The 25,449-nt window shown below is 35.8% G+C and overlaps 1 protein-coding gene across 1 annotated transcript in view; it reads right to left on the reverse strand.

The window, feature by feature from the left end:
* Positions 1–4,010: 4,010 nt before the first annotated feature.
* ACADL (acyl-CoA dehydrogenase long chain) overlaps positions 4,011–25,449 on the reverse strand; it is a 41,202-nt gene continuing 19,763 nt past the window's right edge. The window contains exons 6-11 of the mRNA XM_007120495.4: positions 22,847–23,011; positions 22,077–22,178; positions 20,983–21,096; positions 13,562–13,689; positions 11,406–11,492; positions 4,011–6,371 (exon numbers count right to left, since the gene is read on the reverse strand). Of these exons, the coding sequence (XP_007120557.2) occupies positions 6,278–6,371; positions 11,406–11,492; positions 13,562–13,689; positions 20,983–21,096; positions 22,077–22,178; positions 22,847–23,011 (690 nt within the window). The 3' untranslated portion in view covers positions 4,011–6,277. The remainder of the gene's footprint in view (positions 6,372–11,405; positions 11,493–13,561; positions 13,690–20,982; positions 21,097–22,076; positions 22,179–22,846; positions 23,012–25,449) is intronic.

The following is a 25,449-nucleotide window of genomic DNA, read 5'->3' on the forward strand; positions in this document are numbered from 1 at the left end:
CCTGTGCTCCGCAACGGGAGAGGCCACAACAGTGAGAGGCCCGCGTACCGCAAAAAAAAAAAAAAAAAAAAAAAGGAATGAAGGGTATACAGATTAAAAAGAAATAAAACTGTCCCTATTCATGGATGACATTATTGTCTATGTAGAAAATCCCAAGGAATCTACAAAAAAACTCCTAGAATTTATAAGTGAGTTTAGTAGACAATAGGACTCAAGATCAACAAAGAACAGTAAATTATATTGACAATAAACAATTGTAAACCAGAATTAAGCATTAATACAATTTACAGGGCTTCCCTGGCGGCGCAGTGGTTGAGAGTCCGCCTGCTGATGCAGGGGACACGGGTTCGTGCCCCGGTCCGGGAGGATCCCACATGCCGCGGAGCGGCTGGGCCCGTGAGCCATGGCCGCTGAGCCTGTGCGTCCGGAGCCTGTGCTCCGCAACGGGAGAGGCCACAACAGTGAGAGGCCTGCATACCGAAAACAAACAAACAAACAAACAAATACAATTTACAGTAGCTGCCCCCCCAAAATGAAATACTTAATTATAAATATAACAAAACACATATAGGATCTCTATGTTGAAGACTACAAAATACTGAAGAAATAAACCAAAGATCTAAATAAACAGACATTCCCATTCCAGGATTGGAAGATTCGGCATAGCAAAAATGGCAATTCTCTTCAAATTTATAGATTTACTGCAATTCCAATCAAAACCCAGCAGGATTTTTTTTTTTTGTAGATATAGATAAGTTGATTTTAAAACTTGCATGGAAAGCTAAAGAAATCAGAATGGCCAAAACAATTTTGAAAGAGAATAAAGTTGGAGGAATCCCATTATCTGATTTTAAAACTTTCTATAAAGCTACTGTAACTAAGATAAAGAGGAAGATACACAATGAAACAGAACTGAGTCCAGAAGTAGATCCACACAATATGGTCAATTGATTTTTGACAAAAGTACAAAGGCAATTCAATGAAAAAAAGATACTCTTTTCAACAAGTGCTATAAGAAGAATTAGATATCTATACATCTATATGCAAAAAAAAAAATGCACCTTGACATAAATCTCACCCCTAAAGAAATTACTAAATGGAACATAGATCTAAGTGAACAACACAAAATATAAGATTCCTAAAAGAAAACAGGAGAAAAACTTTATGATTTGAGTTTGAGCCAAGAGTTCTTAGATATACCAAATATGTACTCCATAAAAGAAAAAATTGATAAATCAAAATTCATCAAAATTAAAAACTTTTGCTCTATGAAACCCACTGTTACAAGAATGAAGGAACTAGCTACAGATAGAGAGAAAATATTTACAAATCACATATCTGAGAAAGGACTTGTATCTCTAGGGGAACAGCCAGAGCCTGACGACCTTGCATGTTTCCACACAGGCCACATAGGCAAGGCTTGGACGGCGGCTGAATCTTGACAGAATAACAGAATGCCTTGTGACCCTCCTGGAACAGGAGAGCATGGGAGACCCGCGAGGTGCTGCTACAGTGCTATTTCTCACTCGCTTCCCTATCTACCCAGGGGGCTGTCATTAGGCAGTTTCTCATTGTTTTCAGGTTCTGGTGGGGTATGAGGCTTTCTGCCTCACCATCCTTAAGGCAAATCTGCAGCTATAAAACTGATTAGCAGTATCATGGAATGAAATCCTCAGCAGGAGTATCCCATAATTCTCGTTGCAGTCATCTGGCCTCTTTTGTTTGTGTCATCCTGTGCAAAGGCCACAGAGGGCTGGCACCTTTGGCTACTCATCTTTGCACTCCCTATGTAAGCAAAAAAATGAGTCTATAAAGGGCCCGTTGTTTCTTTACTGGCTGAATCTGTCAGCCTGAATATGCCTTGTGCTCGACAGTTTAAAATATGTAAAGGAGTCTCAAAACTCGATATTAAGAAAACAAGCAACCCAACTAAAAATAGGTAAAAGATCTGAACAGATAATTCACCAAAGATGATATGTGAATGGCAAATAATCACACGAGAAGCTGTTCAATATCATTAGGCATTAGGGAAATGCAAATTAAAACTGCAATGAGATACCACTACATATCTATTAGAATGGCTAAAATAAAAAAATACAAGTGCTAGAGAAGATGCAGAACAGTTGGAACTCATATTGCTGGTGGGAAGGCAAAATGGCATAGGAATTCTGGAAAAACAGCTTGACAGTTTCTTATAAAGTTAAACATACATTTACCTTTATGACCCCAAAATTCCTTGCCTGGGTATTTAATCTCAGCAGTCAAAATATCCTTAAGAAGGTGAATGAATAAACTGTGGTACACCCATACACTGGACTCTATTTAGCACTGAAAAAGGAACGAGCTATTAATTCACACAACATGAATGAATCTTAAATGCATTTTGCTAAGAGAAAGCTGTTCTTAAAACGTTACATACTATATGATTCCATTTATATGAGCTCCAAAATGACAAAAATATAATAACAGAGAACATATCAGTAGTTGCCAGTGGTTAGAGAAGCAGAAATGATGTGACTATAAAGGGCATGAGGTAGTTTTTGGGGTTAATGAAACTGTTCTGTATCCTGATTGTGGTGGTTGCACTAATCTATATATGTGCTAAAATTCAGAGTACCAAAAAAGGTAATTTTATCATATGCATATATACCCAAAACAAGCAAATTTGCTGTATGTTCATTTAAAAAGTAAAATTTAAAAGAAAGGGAGAAGGAAAAAGAGAGAACAGAAGACTGTTATAAAATATATAGAAGAAAATACCAAAAAATGCAATTTGTGGACCCTGCTTGGATCCTGATTTGAACAAACCAACTACAAAAGGCATTCTTGAGGCAACTGAGAAAACTTTACTGTTAATTTGGAACTATATTTTAAATTTAAGTTTTAAAATTATGATAATGGCCTTGTGGTTACAAAAATAACCTTCATCAGTTAGATATATCAGTTAGATACATATTCTGAAATATATATGTGTATGAGATAGGATCATGTTTGGGATTTGCTTCAAAATTATTGAGAAAAAAACATGAGGGAGATCACTGGCAAATGTTGAAGCTAGAGGCTCATTACACTATCTTCACTATTTTTGAGTGTGTTTGAATTTTTCTGTAATTTTTTAAAAAGTTTCTCATGATAATGAGATTTCAAAAATAGTGTAAAACTCCTTTTCAACATTTATTATAAAGCAGTAGACATGATAGGCCTACAGTTGGCTTCCATCTCAATGTCAAATCTTTCCAATGACTCCAAATAAATAAATGCTGTGTGTGCCAAAAATAATACTGACATATGAAAAAAACCCAGTCTCCTAGAAATTTTATACCTTGAGCAATAAACTACTAAAATTACTAGATTACTGTAAAGATTTGCAGTTAGATTTTTAAAACAGCAAATCAAAACAGCTTCTTCTATATATTGTCATTTTCAATGACAACATCAAAGAAATAAAGGGCAAAAATAATTTTAAGGCAATAATTATGATTCTAAAAATCTCAGCCAAAACCCAAAATTACTCAGGCTTTTTGATTCTCATTAATTATTTACACAGTGTGGCTTTCTTGCTGTGTTGGCCCAGTCTGTTCCTTTGAGCATTATTATTATTTATCATTTCTTGAGCACTTAGCACTGCATGAGATACAGATGATAAATTCCTTCCCTAGGGGACAACTATCAAAGCCATACAAGCAAAACACGAAGATTAGCTATTTAAGAAATGAAAACTAAATAGAAGGTTAAGGAACACATTCTGAGTTCCCTGTTTTGCTATTTACTGTAAGCTCATGCTACAACACTTGCTTCTTTTGGGGGTGCAAAGAAGACTGAATTTGCAAGATAAACGACTGGCCGGACGCACAGGTTCAGCGGCCATGGCTCACAGGCCCAGCCGCTCCGCGGAATGTGGGAGCTTCCCAGACCCGGGCACGAACCCGTGTCCCCTGCAACGGCAGGCGGACTCTCAACCACTGCGCCACTAGGGAAGCCCAAACGACTAGCTTAGAAGAGATAGAAAAGAGATCTCAGGGATCATTCCAAGAAAATATCCTACCTTAGAAGTCCTTTCACTTTCTGATATATAAAAATTACAAGAACCTATTCCTAGCTCTAGTGGACTGTAATAACTTTGTGCGTGTGTGTGAGTGTGATTAAGGGCTGCCCAGCAGACTTTCTGTTCCCTTTCTTTTGATAATACCACTCTCTGCTTCAGGAACTGCTTCCCCCAGTCTGTGTGCTCCTGATGAGACTGTCAATTATAGTGCACCTTTCCCCACCTTATAATGATATTGTGCTGAAGGATGTAGGCCTGGAGCAGCCCAAGGTCATTTTTACAGGCCCTATGATGAAATTTCTCTGCAGTGTGCATTAGGCCAATTTGCAAAGAAAAGTAGAAATAAACGGATATAGTGTAAGTGCTGACAGTCCTGAATCTCAATCAGGCCCTTGAGACACGAGCTCCTACAGTTCTTTAGATTGTATGAGGTACTCTACAATTCATTTTAGCTAGCACACAAGTTTTTGCCTAGGATGGTCTGAATTGGGTTTCTTTGTCATTTGTACCTGAAAGAATCCTGAGAAGTTAAATAATTTGCCCAAGGTCCAATGGCTGCTAAATGGTAGAGTCATCATTCAAACCTAGGTTTGTCCACCTCTACATAGCAGGCATTTCCTACTATGTTACTTTACTGTTTATCCTACAGATGTTTAATTCCTAAAATCTAGTTTCCTTTAATCCTGGGAAAGGGGCTGGGGCTGGGGCTGGGGCGGTTGGTCTAATTCTCTATTGTTTCCTGGTAGTAGAAGTGAGGTGAAAGTGGCAAATACAGTAATATCTAATAAGAATTTATTTTAACCAATTTTGCATGGTATCTACTGAGCAAGGACTCAAGTTGGCAATCATACAAACTTCAACTCAAGAGCAAATTGAAGGTATATAAGACTAGGATAGAATGGTATCAAAGTATTTTCTCTACTCTCTGCTCTACCCAGTTGTAAAGACTGCATTAAAAAACAATGCTTAATACCCACAACACCAAATAAAATGTTTAGGTTCTCTAAGTTAAACAAGAATACACCTATTTATTTCCATTTAGAAACTACTTTATTCACTGTCTCAGCAATATATGCAAAGAAAAACAAGTACTAAAATTATGCTAGCAGTTTACAAATGAATGGCTTATTTTTTGATAATAGTCTCAAACCGAACGTTGCTTCCTCACTTTCCTACTTTAAATGCTTACTTTATTTCCTTTACTGCCTTTATCATTATTTGAAATTATTTTGTTTATTTACTTGCTTCTTACCTTATTTATTACAACTTATTTCTTCACTCATTAGCAGGGATCTTGCCAATTTTTTAAATCATATTTCTCATCATATTTTTAACAGCCTAGCTTATAGATGACACAAAGTATAAATCTGTTAAATTAATTAAAAAATTACACTGCTCCAAAATAAAAGTCACTGTTTTGATACCTATAAATACATCAATATCTTGAAACTAAAGGATGATGGATTATTCTGTGTTCTCCTAGAAATTAAACTGGGATGGAAATCTGTTGAAAGCCCAGGGGTCAGTGGTCAAGGCAACCAGTGGCATTCTCTAGTGGGGATTTGCTTAGCTGAGTCTAGTGATTCTAAGGCCATAAGGTAGGAAGGCTTCCTGCTTCAACCAGAGCAGTTCTTCACACAACAGGATTTCACAAGGACTCGGCATAAGCTTTGGCTTGAAGAAAGTGTTTCATTACTTAAAAACAGAGGTTTAGGATAGGGTGGTAGAAACCACTGTTCCGGGAAATTTGGACTAAGAGATAGCTAAACGTATTTTGCATTGTAAATTATATTTATTTTTCCTCTTTAAAGTCAATGTGCTGTATATATTATTAATCCCATTTTTATAGCATAATAACAAAATTATTTCTGCCTCAATTTTAAAGCTCTAAGTGACTACACTCTTTTAGAATTTTAAGGATAAATGAAACATTAAGGCTTCTAGAATCAGAAAATCTTTGCCTTTTAGCTATATAAAAAATTAAAAGTTAAACCTTTTAATTGGAAAGGTTTAGGATCCTACCAACCTTTATATTGGAAAACTTTAGGATCTTTGGATTCAAAGATTTCTCCTCCCACTGTGTTAATCTTGTATTTGTATTTGATTTCTTTCTCTGTAGAGAGAGCATATAAAAACATGTTTAGTGTTCCCTCCCTTTCCAGGTTGTATTTTATCTTGAGTAGATTTAAAACCAGATTAGTTGTAATAGGATTCCAGGATGTGGGCAGATGTCTACTTGTCACTGACGATCTCTCTTGCAATTAGCTCCTTCATTATTTCATTGGTACCACCATAGATTGGCTGAACTCGGGCATCCACATAAGCTCTGGATAAATAAGAAGATGATTGAATGAACAAACAAAAGATATTAGAAATTATAAATTTTGTCTCACCAGGTAACTATTAATTACTTTAAAGTGTTCATTTAATGAAATCCAAACAAGAGAAGTTCTTCGTAAATTACTTTTTTTTCATATGGCATCCACCCTAGATTGGCATAATTATAAAATTCTATTAAGATATTGATCATTTGAATAGTTTTGTTTTAGCCTGCTTGAAGAGATTACAAATTCAAAATAACATTTCTAAGTATGTTTCTTTTGATTTAATTTTGTAAAATTCAGCACATACAATAACATTCCAAAAAGGGCAACTGTAAATTTAGAAATGGATGGAATGTCTTAATATCTTGTTACCTTTAATGTTTCCCCCCAAAAGCTGAAATCTACTGGTTTTATAAAAAACAAAAGAGAAAAGAAAGTACATATTTTCTAACATCCTTTAGATTCCCATCACTACTGCTGCCATCAGCAGTATAAACTGATGCTTCAGAAAATATTACTTCACAAAGTTAACAAGTAACTTATTTTTTGGAAATGATTAACAGTCACTCCAGTAATGTATGAGGTTGAAATACTGAGTGGCTGAGTATACTGACATAAAAAAACAGGAAGGAATTCACTTTGGGTAGTGATGACAGCAACCATAACACTATATAGTTGGTTTTACCTTTTCTCATCTCATTTTATCCTCTCAGCTCTGGAATTAGGGAGGATAAATATTATTATTGTTTTGCAGGTAAAGGAACTGAGATGCTGAAAAGTTAATACATATACTAATTAACGGTTGCTATTTAATGGTCACATAACAGATCATTGGCAGCCTGGAATGAAAAGGTAGGTATCCTGCCACTTTGGCAAGTATCTTTTTTTTTTTTTTTTTTTTTGTGGTACGTGGATGGCTCACGGGCCCAGCCGCTCCGCGGCATGTGGGATCTTCCCGGACCGGGGCACGAACCCGTGTCCCCTGCATCGGCAGGCAGACTCGCAACCACTGCGCCACCAGGGAAGCCCGGCAAGTATCTTTTTTATTACATCTCAACATTTTCATTGGCCCAGAAATGTGAGATTAGTTACTGAGCTTTGGACTTTTCTAGTAGACAAATTCAAAGGCATTTTTTTCAAGCATTACATTTTTTTTTTAATTTAATTTGAGACAAATTAAATGTGCATGCTCTCTAGACACATGACCAATTCTGAACTTTTCCTTGTCCACGTTCACCATGGTACCTTACAAACAGTGAGCGCTCAGTAAATATTTATTGATTTGATTTCCTGTATTACAAAGGAATTTTAGAGTCTCAATAGCTACTTTCTTATGATGCTTGAAATCTAGAGACATATGCGTTTTCAAATATATTTTTTCTTTTGAACAGATCCCACTGTTGCCCACAAAATCTAGCACTTTCATTTAGAGGACTTACCTGGCACTTCAGCCTACTTCAGCCATCTCAGTGCTTTTAGACATTTTTGGATCAGGTTGGGCATATTTTTTTTCACATTAAAGAAGTTCCAATGGAGTAGGTAACTGACAGAGATCAGTAGCCCTTTTATAGGTTACTAATTAAATTCAGTCATCAACTAAAATTAACAGAGAATGGCAGCAGAAGGAATGCTTAACCCCACAGTGATGAAGTGCTCTGTCTCAGGCTGCTCTTCCTAGCACTGCAGACAGGTCTTGAAATGGCAAAACTGAAGCCTCACTTGTCATAGGCCCAAGCCGAATGAGTAAGACTGAAGTAAACTCCCATGCTTAAGGCTGGTTATTTTTAAACAAACAGAAAACAAATAAATAAAACAAAAGCAAAAAGCAAAAAGCACCTCTTTGATCTGTGAAACCAAGACTCAGCAACACACACACACACAAATAATATAGCTTAATCTTAGGATATAAAAACACAATTAGAATGATTTTTTTTTCTATCCCATCAAAGTCTGTACACTTCAGCCACATACTGCCTAATGTATCTAATTAGCTTTTTTGATATTATCCTACTACTCTCTCTCATTATCTTATGAAAAGTTCCTTCCCTATGTCTTTGGGGAGAGAAATAGCAGTCTAGTTTAAAAGTTCATACAGTCTTCAAACCAACCAGCTGGCCAAGAAGGGGATGATTATTCCTGAAAGGAAATGTAAGTCTCTCAGATTGAAACTAGGGATTTCAAATAAGCCATCAAGTTAAAATTTCTGCTTGCTATTGACCTCATGGAATTGCCTCTAAGAAAACAGAGACCAAGACTTCTGCTACGCTCTAATCTTGGACCATGTAGATGGTTGACTCCTCTTCACCTAACATGCCTTTCTTAGGAACCGAACCAAACTAGACAAGCACTGAGCCATGACATGTCTACATACCCTGCAGCAGTTATAATAGCACAGTTAAATCGAAAAATATAAACACCCATTATTATTTTACTTTCTTAGCATTTTGAATATTGTCAATAAGGTGGATTAATATTATGACTAAAACATGAAAACACACAGGAAAAATTCCAGAGATGATTTAATTTGTGCTAGCATAACTCAGTGTTTACTTTGATTTCATGACTATACAAAGATAAAAAAAAAATAAATCTGCTCTTGATTAAGGCCTGTTTGAAGTAGTTCTGGAAGGATATACCAAAATCCAAGTCCAAGGATTGATAAAGTAAAGGAAATCATTTAGCTACTTCATGTCTACATTCTGAAGGAAGGAAAAACCCCACTTGTTGCTGAGTTTTTATAAAAGGTTATAAATTATACACACCCTGTGATTAAAGCTTTCTGAGCTGCCCAGTGGCTACAGAAAATTAGTAAATTATACCTAACAGAAGCTCTATGCTGGAGCTTCTGTTTTTAATGTAACTTGAATAAAATGTTTATTTTCCTCATTAAGGACTATAAGCAAATCAAATGTTTTCAATTATGATTGCCAAAATGATAAATTTGAAAGTAAGTTTGAATACTAGTTTGATAATTTTTCTCTTTTAGATACTCTGTATTTAGATTAAAATTATAAGAAGTTTTTGGAAGCTCATAGCATTCTCATTCTCAGATTCAAAACTAAATTGGACTCCTCTCTATATAGCAAAAACTTCCCTGAGAAAATTTATAAACTGAAAATATTGCCAAATAAGAGGAAAAATATATCTTCTGCTATGAGGAGGAGAAATGCCATGGAGAGATTACTGAGGCAAAAGACTATAGGAAGAGGGAAAGAAGAAATCATGGAGATGGAGGAAGAAATATGGAAGAGGATGCTGCCTACTGACAAACTGGTACTGCTTCGAAATGATAACAAGAATATGCATATGTAATACAATAAAAAGGCTATATTTAATTTATTTTAAAGTTGAAGGAAGTACAAATTCTACTTAGAAAAAAATAATACTTTTGATTTATTTTTAGAGCAAAATAGACAATAAAAAATTTAAAACACGACAGCTTAGATCCTTTCTATATGCAGATTAATTTTTCTATAATGTCTATTTTTTTTTTAGTTTTAAAAAAGTGATATTTTGAAAGAAGACATACAAACGACCAAAAGGTATATGAAAAAATGCTCAATGTCACTAATCACCAGGGAAATGCAAATCAAAACCACAATGAAATATCATCTAACACCTGTCAGGATGGCTATTAACAAAAAAGCCTAAAGACAAGTGTTGTCGAGGATATAGAGAAACTGCAATACTGGCACACTGTTAGAGGGAATGCAAAGTGGTGCATCTCAGCTGCTATGAAAAATAGTATGGAAATTCATCAAAAAATTCAATAAAACTACCATATGATCCAGAAATCCCACTTCTAGGTATTTATTCGAAAGAATTGAAATCAAGACCTCCAAGTGATGCTAGCGCTCACATGTTCAATGCAGTATTACTCACAACAGCCGAGATGTGGAAACAACCTGTATGTCCACGGACAGATGAATGGATAAAGAAACTGTAGTATAACATATAATGGAATACTATTCAACCTTAAACAGAAGGAAATTCTGCAATATGTCACCACCTGGATGAACCTTGAGGACATTCTTCTAAGTGAAATAAGCCAGTCACAGAAAGACAAATACTACATGATCCCACCTATATTAGGCATCTAAAATAGACAAATTCATAGACTCAAAGAGGAATGGTGGCTGCCAGGGGCTAAGGGGAGGGGGAAATGGGGAGTTACTAATCAATGGGCCTAAAGTTTCAGTTAAGCAAGATGAATAAGTTCTAGAGACCTGCTGTACAGCACTGTGCCTACAGTTAGCAATACTGTATGGAACACTTAACATTTTGTGAAGAGGGTAGATCTCATGTTAAGTGCTCTTACTACAGTAAAATAAAATAAAATAAAACAAAATAAAATAATTAATAGTCAATGCAAATTAAAGGAAGAATAATAACCTATTTTTTACCCATTAGATTCACTTAAAGTTTAAAGGGCAATAACATTCATAGCTTAGGAGGAGAAGTCATCCTTAGACTTTGTTCATTTGAGTATGAGTTGCTTCAAACTGGAGGAAATGATCTGGAAATGCATTAAAATTTAAAATATACATACTTTTGAACTAGCAGTACTACTTTCGGGACTTTGTCCTGTTGTAATCAAACACACATGTATCTAAGATAAATGTATGAAGGCGTTTATTGCGGCATTGTCACAGTAAAAAACTAGAAAAAACCTGAATAATTAACTATAATCACTTATAATAAAATATTATTCAACAATAAAATAGGGATATTAATCCCTCTGTATAATGATTCAAATAAAACTTTAGTATATTATATATTTATATTTATTTACATTTATATTTAGTATATTATATAATGCAGTACATCTTCACTTTTAAAAAATATGACAAAATCCTAGTGGTGAGCTGATAACATGAAGCTCTTTCTATCTACTTGAACACACTCCATAGTCAGTTGAAAAATACAAAGATTTTGCACCTCCTTTCCCTTTGTACTCAATGGACAAAGGAGAGTTAAAGAAATTTTCCTTTCTCTTCACGCTACCCAGAAGAGTGTAACACAACAGGCATACTCACTTTGCAATTGGGTACTCCCACATGTATCCCCAACCTCCATGCAGCTGCACGCAGTCATAAGCTACACTGTTCTGTAACTCAGATGCCCTAGATGACCAAAATAAAAAGCAGAAAAGGAACATTTGAAATGAATTTTCATGAGATGCTTTACAATCAGGAAACAAATTATTTATGATTGTTTAAATGCTTACATTTATCAAACAATTAAAATTAGGCATATTAGCCAGCCAGAGAAGATTGATATAAATTCCACGTGAAATATATCTCAAGAGAATTTTCATATAACAAATACTTTCTTCATCAATTATACTTCTGGCTGGGTTTTTGTTAAGTCTAGAAACAAAATGTAGAAAGCTTAGACTATTTATTAGGTGTTGGCTACCTTAAGCCTGAAAAGAATATAGTAAAAACTTGAATTTGGTCTAATTTATGCAGATTCTCTATGTGATCGAAGTTAACTGAATAATTATACAGTCATCTATTTTCTTCTGCCTTGTGTAATATGTGTTTTTTTTCTTTAAATGTGTCAATTCCTACCTAAAGGTTGCAATTCTGAATTTTAGTAACTGAAAAAAAATTGTTTTCAGAAATAAACTGAAAGTAAAAGTGAAAACCTAAGAGGGCAGACCTCTATTAAAGTACCTACTATCATATAGGAAACTCATTAAAGATTATTTTGGAATTATTATTCCTGAAGTATATGTATATTAACATGAGGTGCTTGAGAAATACCCTTTTCTGATCTTATCACAACAATTTTAACTATTGTTAAAATCCATGAGATGACTGGTAGGAACGTTATTCATCTTAACATAAAATACAAGTTAGTTCAAAATCTTTTCTACTTACTTTCAACAGTGGGAAATATAAAGAAAAGGTAAGCATAGACACATTTTCCTATAAAAAATAATTTTTAACTCAAGCCATAGGACAGGTCAGGATGTTCCTGAGAAATACAGTAACAATATAATGATTAACAGACAAGATTCAGGGGGCAGTGATATTTGGAATTCTATACATTTTTGTATTGGCGAGTATTTTAGTAAAATATTTGCTGGGTTGAAACTACTTGTTCCCTCTGCTGCAAAATGAAATACCAGTATGTCTATAAACCTGGTGTTTTCAAAAACCAATAAGGCCAACAGCTATCCAAATATCTCTTTTTCCAAAAATATCTTATCTAAAATATTTTTACTCTTTTTCCCACTAGTCAAAAAACTTGCTATAAATGTGAATGTAAAATGTCTCCCCCAAAAGTGCAAGTTTCTAGTAATTCCACATGACTTTTCAACCTGGCAACTTTATTATTTTGGAATCATTACATAAACCACTATTCTGCATATTTCCCCATTCTTCTGCTGACTGAACTGAACACAAGTTAATGAATAATGACAGGAATTTTTTCCAGGTTATTTTTGGGCTAATGAGATGTGAGAATGTTTGTTTTTAAAAGAGGAAACAAAACCCATTTCCAGAATTTGATTTAAACTATGTTCTTAAATCTTAAAATACACAAAAGCCTTAGAGGGGTCTTTTTTCATTAACACATCTTTAATACCATTGCTAATCATCTTTAATACAAATGAAAGTCATTCTATAGGACATTTTTTTCCCTTTTGCTTAATAGAGCATGTACAGCTTTTGACTGGACAGTCAAATATTCAGAAATTCTTCTTAGATCTGGAAAACATCTTAAATAGAAAAATCCTGCCCAATCTACTCATTTCACAGATATCAAAATGTTGGCCCAGAAATAATTTAATTTAATTGCAGTTATTTAATGAAAGAATTGGGACTCTATCTCAGGACTCTAAGTATTACTGTAATTTTGTGATCTCACTATACTGCCACTCGTCAGATAATTTGAGATTAAACTACTACTTGAATGAACTAATCAGTCATCCTATTTTAGTCTCTTAATATTTTACTTTCGATGGCAAGCTAAAAGTTAAAAACCAACTTGAGTAAATTTTAGCACATTATAAATTTATATGTTTAATGGGGCCCTTCAGCATTTTTTAAAAAGGTGGTTCTTATTGCTAGTTTTCATTTACTTAGCCTTCTTCCTTTAAGACCCTCAAGGTTGAGTTTCAAGTTGGAAGATTTCCATAACAATCTGTGCAAACACCACATTTTAATTACCATAGCATGCATACCAATATTTCGCCATGGAAGCAGTGGCAGAGTCCAGACGTTTCGTTTCATGCAGCTGGAGACAGCTGTCCACAAAAGCTCTGGTTACACAAATGTGTGTTTTTAATTCTGCTAGCTTATGCTGCACTGTCTTGAGTTTAAAGGAAATGAAAGGAAAAGATGAGCATAGGAGAAGAGCATATTTTGAGTCACTTAGCATATCAAAAATTATACAGTAAAATATCTTTAGAGCAAAACAAAAGTGGAATTACTGTTTTTTTCTCCAAAAAAGAGGCATATTTTAACTAAACAGCTCAAATTAAAAACCCACTATATTTCATTGCTAAGAAAACTTGTACTAAAAGATAAGATGCAAAAGTAGATAAATAAATAACATTTCATGTTTTAGGTTAAAAAATTTAGACCATCTAGGGAACTTTTCGAAAAACTGCATGACTTTAATGGGTGAACACCATCTTGAGGTACAGTTCTTTAGGTACAGCTGTTGAAAACACTTATTTTTGTCCAGAATCTAAATCCATGAAGAATTTTTCTCTATTAATGAAATTAAGTATACACATTTTCTGCTTTTTTGTCTTGGAGTAAAGTAATAAAATAACAAGCTGGAGGGACAACATCAAAAATATTTATTAGACATTATTATTTTATATTGCAAACTATTTAATCTAGATCTGTAGAATGCAATGGGAGAATAACAGAATCAGAACACTCAAGACATCAAAGTCCAGTACCCTCCAACCTCTTCCACCTTTCCCCGCCCTCCCTCTTATCTCTCTCAATAGCTTGCACAGTCTCTAACTTGAACTGAATGGTCTGGAATTGTCAACGATAACATACCTATATACCTCCTCCTGCTGGCCACAGACAACCAATAGTATTCTTGGAAATCATTCTATCTAGACCATCCTCAATTGTTCTTGATTGCTCTAACTTCAATCAAATTTTCTTGCATTCCTGACTCTTGGCTCTCACACCTTGAACTCTGAGTTTTCATGTGGTCTCTTTGGCACCAACTCTTGAACCACCTTCAGGAAACTGGCTTGAATTTGAAATACTACTGGCTTTCCACTTTGGGTAACCTCCAAAAATACACCCCGTTCTAGTTGATCTCAAGTTCAAGGCTCAGCTATGTTCAGCTGGCTCTATCTTCCTTGTGGAAATTCAGATAGGAACAGAGTTTTGATCATTCTGCTTGAAATTTATGAGTGAGACCTTCACTGTGGCTAATAAAAGGCATGGAAGTTAATGACAATGGCACTAACTTGGTGGCACAGTGAATCTCAAACTAGAAATTATGAATGCACCCAACGTACGCAATGGCAAGTCCAAAGCCATGATTGCACTCTCAGAAGAAGGCTTCCTGGACCAGATATTCAGAGGATGTTGACCTGCCTTTGCTACTTGTTTACAGCAATCTCAAACCACAAAACCAAACCCTTAAAAGCATCATTGTAGTAGAGACAGTTTGGGTTCTTATCATTTCTGGAAAAGAGTAGAAAAGGAGTATAATAAGACCCAGGACCAGGCAAGACCAGGGTGTTGTCAGCTGGAGAAGGAGCTCTGAGGGACAGATTCCTCATATGTGTATCAACATAACTACTATGCTGATGGAAAACCCAAACTGACTGCCTTTCCCTTGGGCTTACTCCATCCTGTTCTAGAAACAGACAATGTGACTGGCATCTAATGATTCTAAAGCCAAGCAGTGGGGAGGCTGGCACCACACTTTTCCACCTCTTGTATCCTGGCCTCTAATTTAGAACATGCCAGGTTTACCAAAACTTTCTTCCTCTCTCATACTTTCTCTTACTTTTTCTACCTCCCTTTCTATCCATTTCTATTTAATGAGGCCAAATCTCTAACTTTAATCAGCACAAAGTTTCCCACCCCCACCCCACACATCCAAGTGTACTCACAGAAGAATTTGAAGATGCAACAGGAAATGAAAAAGCAGGGGAATACCCTTCCATATATTGAACATAGATGACTATATATTCCATGAAAATCCCTGAAACTGAGGTCTTAGCTTACTCTTGGTGTAGGTCAATGACACTGCCCATGACACTTCATTTGGAACATAAGGGGGAATCTGACAAGTCTCAAGATATTATTACACACCGCCTCCCCACCCTGCGATGGCACATTTGAGAACTTATTCACTATTTACAATATGAGAGAATCAAGATCTCTAAGCCCAGTTATCTCATAAGAGAGCTGTTTCTATGGAAATGCTAGGAGCTTCTAGAAGCTGAAGTTAAATTTCAGACCAGAATGGGCTCATTTAGAAAATTCTTGCTTCAGTGCATTCAGGTCCACAGGTTCGACAGAATTAACGCCACCAAGAGTGCATAAGTTACTCTCGTGGGGATAAGAGATAAAATATTTACATACTCTTGGCATTGAGTTGGGTGTTACCAAAAACAGATTTAGTCTTTGCTCTTCATTGCAAACACTGCATCATGCTTTCAGAAATTGTTCTCTAATGAATGGTAGGTAATAATTGTACCACACATTATTAGCAGGTGCTTTTGGTGAACGATCAGCATGCTCACAGCAATATTTTTTAACATTCATTAAGTCCCTCATAGATAATACTGCAGCTAGCATTTTATTTAAAAAAATTTCCCTAAAGTTGCAAAGTGGATCAGATGGCATCTCTTTCAGAGTTCTGAATAACACAGTTCTTAGAATCATAGAATTATGGAATTGGAAGACCCCTTGGAGAAGTTATTGAGCCCAGTATTCCATTTAAACATCACCATTAGATGTACTCTAATATATTACGACTCAAGTATAAACTACAACAACTTAGGTTTGCTACCTGATTTTATAGTTAATTAACCCCACACTCAAGGTCTAAGAACTAAATATTCCCTTTTCGGAGAAATGTAAAGAAGAAATGTTATTTGTTACCTCTCCTATTTTTTCCCTAATACGTTGTCCCTTTAGAATCAAGAGCACATACCACACAAGAAATAACTAAAGCTTGTGTTAGAAAAGAACACTGAATTTTCATTTCGTTGTCCATGGGTGAAAGAGGTGAGAAAAGAAAAAGTCTATCTACCTTAGATTTCTGGGTAGTAAAAATAGTGAATGGGTTAAGAGTGTAGGTTCCAGAGTTCAAATACTTTTTAAATCTTGGGCATGTTATTTAACCTCTTCATGCCTCAATATCCTTATCTGTAAAATAAGGATAAATATAATATTTATTATATGGAGTTGCGAAGAAAAAAAAGACAATCCATTTGGCACAGTGCCTGGCATATAGGGAACATCAATCAATGACAGACATTATCATTATGTAATATCTGAATTTTACTATTGTATTGTCCATTCCATAGAAAATCAAGAGACTTCACAGCAGCTATAGAGAATATGGATGAGACAACATGAAAATCCTATAACTATCGCAACTTAAGTACGGTAGGTCTCCATTCTAAAAAGAAAGTAAATTTTAGGGACTTCCCTGGTGGCGCAGTGGTTAAGAATCTGCCTCCCAATACAAGGGGACACAGGTTTGATCCCCAGTCTGGGAAGACCCCACATGCCTCGGAGCAACTAAGCCCGTGGCCCACAACTACTGAGCCTGAGCTCTAGAGCCCACGCACCACAACTACTGAGCTTGCGCTCTAGAGCCCACTAGCCACAACTACTGGAGCCCGTGTGCCACAACTACTTAAGCCCGCGTGCCTAGAGTCCGTGCTCCACAATAAGAGAAGCCACCGCAACAAGAAGCCCACGCACCACAAAGAAGAGTAGCCCCCGCTCGCTACAACTAGAGAAAGCCCACGCACAGCAATGAAGACCCAATGCAGCCACAAATAAATAAATAAATAAACAGCATCACAATTAAGTTAAAAACTCAAGATCTACTAAAAAAATTTTTTTAAAAAGAAAATAAATTTTGTGAAATGCATCCAAGTGGTCAGAAGTCTCAAAATTCAAGAATATCAAAGAGAAAGGAAACTGAATCGTTATATGGTCATAAAAATGAGATTCGGCCAAATATAATATAACATTTAAAGGTCTCCTATTTCAATTTAATACTGGAACCACTGTATATCCAGCTCTGTAACAGGAGGTATAAGCACTTATTGGTTATTCATCTTCTCTGAATACATATCTACATTGAATATGAAAATATTATTCAAAGATACTTATTTATATAAACAAGAAGATTAGAAGAAATATCTCAGAAATCTCAGAACCACATATTTACGTGGAAAACAATACGGCTCCCACCAATGCTATATATACGTGTGGAAGCAGAATCCTACTGCCACCTAGTGAAATTTTAGTAAACTACCTTTGAAAGAAGGCAGCAATAAAATGGCACTTGCTTTGAAAAGGATTAAGAATATTTCTTTTCTTTTTGCTATCAAAATACATATATACACATATTATACACATATATATTATTAAATAAATAAATATTTTGGAAGAAACTTTTTCTCCTATGGGTAAATATTATACCGATTTTCTAGTTTTTTCATGGTTAAATGTCAAATAACATTTAATGTTCTGAGCTATACAGGCAATCTCGGTAATATTATAGTCATTTTTGTTGTAATTTTATATGAAGTTCATAAATGCAGGAAGTGTAGATTACCAAAGGGATGGAAAAATATGTCTGTCTGGTTCACTTTTTATAGTATCCAGAATAGGGCTAAAGGCATGAGTATTTTAATAAACATTTTGAGAAGCAAATGACATTAATTCCACTTCGGATACAGTTGGGAAAGTCAGAGTGATAACGAGTAGTATCACTTTCTTTGTGTTGCTAGGAGGTTATAATGTGTATTTCCAGAGTCATGCCTATCAAATTACATTTGAACACACAACCTTCAGAAGGCAATCAATACATACTTGCTCAGTGAAACAAATCATGTATATCAACATTTCTCAAAAGAAAAGATTACATGAAAAAGAAATGTAATTTATTTATCGGTAAAAAGATTCGTGCATCGATAACAAAGAAACAGCAATATGATTGCTTTATGGTAGCCTAGTGTAATCAGTGGTACTGCGTATGATTTATAAGTGTTTGTGTGCATAAGTTTTGATAAATTTAACTTTTCACAATAAATTTCTGTATATTTTATGGTAGTAAATGATAAAATTGACTAGTATCTACACATATTTTATGCATTCGTGCCATACCTTTATTCTTAATTTTTTCGATATTTCTAGGCTATACAGTTTGTCTGCGTATTTTAAGTTGCCACAAATCTCCAAAAGTTTTTCCAATGTAGTTATTGAAAAAAATCCACATGTAAATGGACCTGTGCAGTTCAAACCTGTGTTGTTTAAGGGTCAACTGTAATAGCTAACTTTAATGAAAGCTCGCTTTGCCAGGCAATATTCTAAGCACTTTATTAGAAGCGTATTATCTCACCTAATCTTCATAACAACTCTATGAGGTAGCTACTCATATTACTCACATCTTAACAATAAGAAAGTACTTCTGAGAGAGATAATAAAACTTGCATAGACCACAGAGACTTAAGTAGCTGTACTAGGATTTAAACCACACCTGAACTTAACTTCTATAATGCTGTCCTAAAAAGTTACCAAAGTATTTCATCTTTCCCTTTCCCTTCACAACACCTTTCAGCCAAGATATTCCACTTAGAAATGTTCACTTAGACTTCCAACTCCAGTTTTTTTGATGACTGCATTACTTAAAAGCTGTTGCTTCATTTTAAGGAGAGACTAGAGGGTCTAAAATTTGATTGATATTTTAGTGATTACGGCTACCATATACTGAGTTCTTTTGCAAATAACTTAAACTTCTTGGCAAAACCCAGGAAGTTTAAACACAATCATCCACCTTTCTCTGTGCTTGAACATGGGGAGCAAAACCCTTTTAGTAAAGCTAATACACAAAATAGCAGAAGGTTCCGCTATAAGTGCATGACCACTAACCTGATTTGGGTCCTCAATACTGCCAGGAAGCTTACTGTAAGTGTCTCTAGTTAGTTCAGTCTCTCACTCTGAAGAAGGTATTTCAAACCTTCCTTACCTCCACGCCCCATTCACTCACATCTCTTTATTCCCTATTGATAAGGAAAGGTACGGAAGTCTCTGGAAGAGAGCTTTTGCAATTTTCTACCAACGGAGCTGAACCCTTGCTCATCCTTTCCTCTTTCCTTCCTGTTTCAGTGGAGGAAACTCCTCTCCTGTCAGGATGGGAAGACCTATCTTTCTATGTATTGAAACTTTGGCATCCACACCTTCACACTGTCTCAAAGAAAGATCATATGCAGTTAATTTTGCTCTCCATACCTACAATCTTTCCCTCTTTACTAAATCCTTTGTCTAGGTATTAAAATATGCTCTAGCATTCTCATCCTAATAATAATAACAAAAATTAATAACCTCCAAATGTTTCACTTGATCTCCAAATATTTCCCTCACTCCCTCCCCACCCTCCTCTTCTTGCCTTCTAGTTACCATCCTTTCTCTCAGCTACTTCCCAGCCAAACTCAGGAAAGAGTTGCCAGTCATCAGTATCTTGACTTCCTCATTTCCATTCACTGCTCTACTCACTGGGGTCTGGCACCACGCCAGTCCATTAATGGCTCTTATGAAATAACCTCCATATCATTATGTCCGATGGGCACTCTTTGACCTTCATCTCATTTTCCCTCTAAGTAGCTTCCATCCACTTGAAATCCTCTTTTCTCTTGGCTTCTACAACAATACTTGCCTGATTTGCTTTCTCCTTTCTAGCTGTCTCAGCTTTCTTTGTAGGCTCTTAGTTTCCTATTCTACCTTTAAATCTTGCAATTTTTTTCTCAGGACTCTGTCCTAGGATCTCTTTTGTCTTAATCTCTACTCTCTCCCTAAGTGATCTCATCCACTTCCATGGATTCTAACGTCACCGTGGATGAAAAATGTTGCTTGCCACATAGATAAACAATGGATGTTGCAGCCATCAAGCCAGCAGCCACTGCAGCGGCCCCCAGATGTGCACCCTGAGGGGAGTCAGGATGGAGAAAAGCAGGATACTGGCCCTAGATAGTTAAGGTGCATATCAGAGGAGCAATTTCAATGAGCCCAGACTCTTGGATCTTCCCATACATAGAAAAGCGATACATTCATTACTTTGAGAAGCCTGGTTTTCTTTAATTAACAGTGATCTTTTGATGTTCCGACCACCTGGTTTCTGTTGCAAGACTCCTATATACCTTGGCTCCTCCCTTACCTCTTTGGAGCAGTCCCTCAGAGCTATCTGAGAGGCTGTATTTCGTGCTTACATGCTTAGTGTTGTGCACCAAATAAAACATAATTCTCAACTTTTAAGTTGTGCATATTTTTTCAGTCGATACCACCTGTATGAAAATTACTCCATATTCATGTTTAGCCTAGACCCATTTCAGATGAGTAAATTGATACTATCTAATACTAATAACAAGCTTACCTGTATATGTGCAACTGTTTTCCCAAAAGCTTTTCTTTGTTTAACGTAGTTCCTGGTTTCTTCAAACATGAATTCACTGGCTGAAACTGCCAACTCAGCAATCAGTAGCCTTTCCTATAACCCCAAAATTAGGTCTTGAACATTATTCTAATTACACAAGCGATTTTCACATGATTTCAATGAAAATAAATTGCATAATCTTTATAAAACTCCTAAAGATTACTTCTTAACTCTTTATAAGAAAAGACTTCCACTGAGATTTCTAAGACTATTTTGACACATACGTCTCTAAAAAAAATCTTTCATTTTTTACGAATGACTGTCTTTATATAGGTATATAAGGAATTTATTTTCCTCTTCTCTTTACTCATTTATGGGAAAAGAAATTCCAGTTGTCGATTTTTATTTATTGATCTCTGCATACCACACATCTAATATACCTGAGGAAGTCAACATTTTAAAAGGCATAGGGTGAATTAGCGCCAAGTATCAATAGTCAGTTTAATTCCATCTTGTTGGTGATTTTCATATTCTATCCTGTGCCAGGGTTCCTAGTCCCTGTCCCATTTCATGTTTAGTGCATGCTGTGGTTGTCACCAGACAGATGAATCCTCTTATGCTGACATCTGAGGCTCAATAATCACTCAGCAACTACACACCAGAAAACACAGAAGTGAGGGCTGACCCTATGTGGCTAAAACTTTTTAGTCTGAACTTAACAGCTTTCTTTGATTCCCAGGTATTATTAAAAAAGAAAACAAAAAAAAACCTGGTAAATATTTTGGCTGATATTTCGTTACAAAGAGCTAAAAATTCTTGATTTGTAGTTAAGACACTAAAATCATTCCAAGAAAGAATCATAGAACTGAAAATCTTATTTTCCTGACTCACTTATAAGCTTTGATTGGATATCCCTGAGTTCAGTTATTCACACGTCCAGCCTACAAAAGTCATGTATATTTTTTTACAACTTCAAGTTGTACTCAAATGACTGGCTATATCACAAGTTTTGTATGCATGGATTTATATAGTTCTATATTATTCTATTCCAGTCCATTATCTAATCAAAAGACAGACTCTTTAATACTTCTGACCTGTGGAAGCTCTTGCATGAGGTAATAGAAGCCTTTATTCTCTTCTCCAAGTAGGGCACGTGCTGGCAAACGTACATCTTCAAAGAATAATTCTGCAGTATCCTAAGAGAGCATACAATTGAGTACAGAATTATCTCACTGAAATCTCCCAATAACCTGATGAGGTGATTATTATTTCCATTGAAAAAACAAAACCAAAACAAACTGGAAGCCAAGTTGGAGTGGTTAATGATCACAACTGGTAAGTGGTAAACCAGGGATTCAAACCCAGGTCTATCTGATTCCAAAAGCGGCTTTCCCGCTGCAATACACTGTCATCCTAGCTCTAATACTGTCCAGTTCTGCAGGTATTGAGGACTAAGGATTTCTAATGCATATCAAGTAAAACATGTTTTTCTTTTTGGTAATGAAAAATTACCAAATAATTACCAAATAGTAGAAAAAATATTTTCTGTTCTTATTTCATAATTTTCTTCCATTTCAAAAGTAGAGGGTATTATCATGCAGTTAATTTGCTAAAGCAGATTTTCAAAATACCCTGATTCACTTCCATTGCTGACCACAGTTGCATAAACAGTGGAATAAATTTCCATAATCATTTCTGAAAAGCATATTTTAAGAATCCAGCATAGGAAGGAAGGTATGATTGGGCTATATGTAGTTCTATATATAAAGCATAATTGAGTAAACTCAATTATTTATAAATAAGAAATATGAATTATATTGATAAATGATTTATATTATGAAAACAAATTTACATTATAACTTACCTGGGCTTTTAGTCCCATTTTATGTAGCTTTCGTCCCTTGACAAATCCTTTCATTCCATTTTCCACCAGAAAAAGGCTAATGCCATGGGCAGGAGAGCGAGCGTCACGATTTGTGACTGCCACTACGATCACAACGTCACTTAGCCACCCATTAGTGATGAATACCTGAAAAGCCCCAAGTATACTGTGATGCTCCACAATAACTCAGGTCCATGTGTAAGTCATGATCAGGGGAAAGTATACTCAAGAAGACTAAACCGGACAAAACATGCTTCATACCTCTCTCTGTACTCTCTCTGAATATCTGCAGTGTTGATTATTCATACACGAGGTTATTAAAGAGGAGGGGGAAATTATCCAGTGCTTCAAAGAATGAACTCTATTCATTTTCTTCCCACTATCAGTATTGTAAATGCTAATAATAATTAACATTATTATGTTATTTTCCAATTAAAACAAAATTCTCTATAAAAATGATAAACCATATTTTAGAAAGAAGTTTCAGGTGAGAAAACGGAATCCCCTTTGAATGGCACGATACTATTAAAGTATTTGTACTTTCAGATTTATAAGTTTTTGAAAAGGCATAGTTTCGATTTCATGATGATGGCCTACCTCTTTCCAAATGGCCTAAATAAGGAAGATGCTGATTAAGAAGGGATAAAATAACAAAGAGATATTAGTTTATCAGATAATATTTATTCAGAAAACAAATATACACAGAGCAAATATGAATAATTATCTTTTCACTCTGTATCTTTCCTGGGTCCTCTCAGCCACTTTCCATGGCTTTAGTTGCTATCCATATGCTGATGACTCCAAATCTTTATCTAAGCCATATTTCTTGCCAGGTTCCAGACCTGTATACACACCTGCTTCTGGATAGTTCCACCTGATGACTCAAGGAATACATACCTTCTCACCCCTACTCCTATTTAATCTTGAGTATCAATCTATTTTCCCTGTGTCAGTGAATGGTGTCAGTAAATCACATTATTATCCTGCTTCATATTCAATTTGACATCTAGTTCTCTCTAACCCATTTCAACACTTTTTAAATCCATTCACTTCCTTTCACTTCTATTGCCATTACCTTATTTTGGGCCTCATCATTTCCTGGTTAAGTTCCTACAAGTGATCTCTGTGCAACTCTATTATCCATCATGATGTCAGAGGAATCTTTCAAAAATGCAATCTAATCATACCACTTTCACATCTGAAAATTTCTGAATACCTCCTCATAGCTTCAGGATAAATTCTAAATCTTAGCAGGGCATATAAAACTCAACACAAATTGGCACTAGCTTACATTCCTGCCTTATCTCTTACCCAATTTCCCCCTCACTTCTTTTCTGTAGGTTAGCTCTACTGCATTACTTGCTGTCCCCCATATTCAAAGGTCTTCCTCATCTATGGGTCTTTGGAAATCTTGTTTCCTCTACTTGGGGGGCTCTTTCCCAACTCTGCTACAATGAATCCTACTCATCCCGGACAAAGTTCAGACATCACCTCTTCCAAAAAGTCTTTCCAGGGAATTCCCTGGCGGTCCAGTGGTTAGGACTCCACGCTTTCACTGCCGAGGGCACAGGTTAATCCCTGGTCAGGGAACTAAGATCCTGCAAGCCACACAGCGCGGCTGAAAAAAACAAAAACAAAAAGCCTTTCCAAATTCCCCAAGCTGGGTTAAGTGCTCCCATAGCACCCTGAATTAACCATCATCTTAGCATTTTCCAAGCTATATTCAAATGATCTAATTTTGTCTCTGTCCCTTTGAAATAGTACAGGTATAAAATGGTGTTGCTTACTCTCATCACCTACCATCCAAGTCCTTTATAATAAGATGTATGCTCTAAAATCCAGAGCACTGATTCTTACAAATAATGGGAAGCGGGCCAATGATGTTAGTGTTATCTACATGACAGCAAATGAAGGCAGTGATGATGGTATGGTTGTAAGTGACACAATAATAAAAGACCCTCAACATCTCTCTGTACTAGGAGCTCCTTGAGGGCGGGGACTATTTCCTATTCATGTATCTATCCTCAGTGCTTAGTATAGTATTTGGCATATAGGAGGCCTTCAAGGATGTTTGTTGAATAAATGAGAAAAATATATACCTCAAAAATAATTCTAGGGAATTCCCTGGCGGTCCAGTGGTTAGGGCTCTGCACTTCCACTTCAGGGGCACAGGTTTGATCCATGATCAGGGAACTAAGATCCCACATGCCACACAGCGGGCCAAAAAAAAAAAAAAAAAATCATGGTAAAAATTTTTTCTACAGTGTTTTTCCATTACACCACTCCCTTCCTCAAAAACCACTCAGGTCTCCCAATTTCCTAAGTGTCTAAGATAATAATGACCATTTGTGTAGTTGCCACAGTTGAATTGCTGAAATACTGCTTTTTTGTTTGTTTTTAATCACAGAGCACCCAGGAATTAGTACCTTTATGTTACTAATATCTAATGTGAGTATTTCTACCATGACTGATCCTCTTTCCTAATAAAATTATAAGAGAATTCTCTTTTTAAGAAAGGGCTTTCGGGCTTCCCTGGTGGCGCAGTGGTTGAGAGTCCGCCTGCCGATGCAGGGGACGCGGGTTCG

This window comes from Physeter macrocephalus, chromosome 2, assembly GCF_002837175.3.
Source record: "Physeter macrocephalus isolate SW-GA chromosome 2, ASM283717v5, whole genome shotgun sequence".
Taxonomy (NCBI): domain Eukaryota; kingdom Metazoa; phylum Chordata; class Mammalia; order Artiodactyla; family Physeteridae; genus Physeter; species Physeter macrocephalus.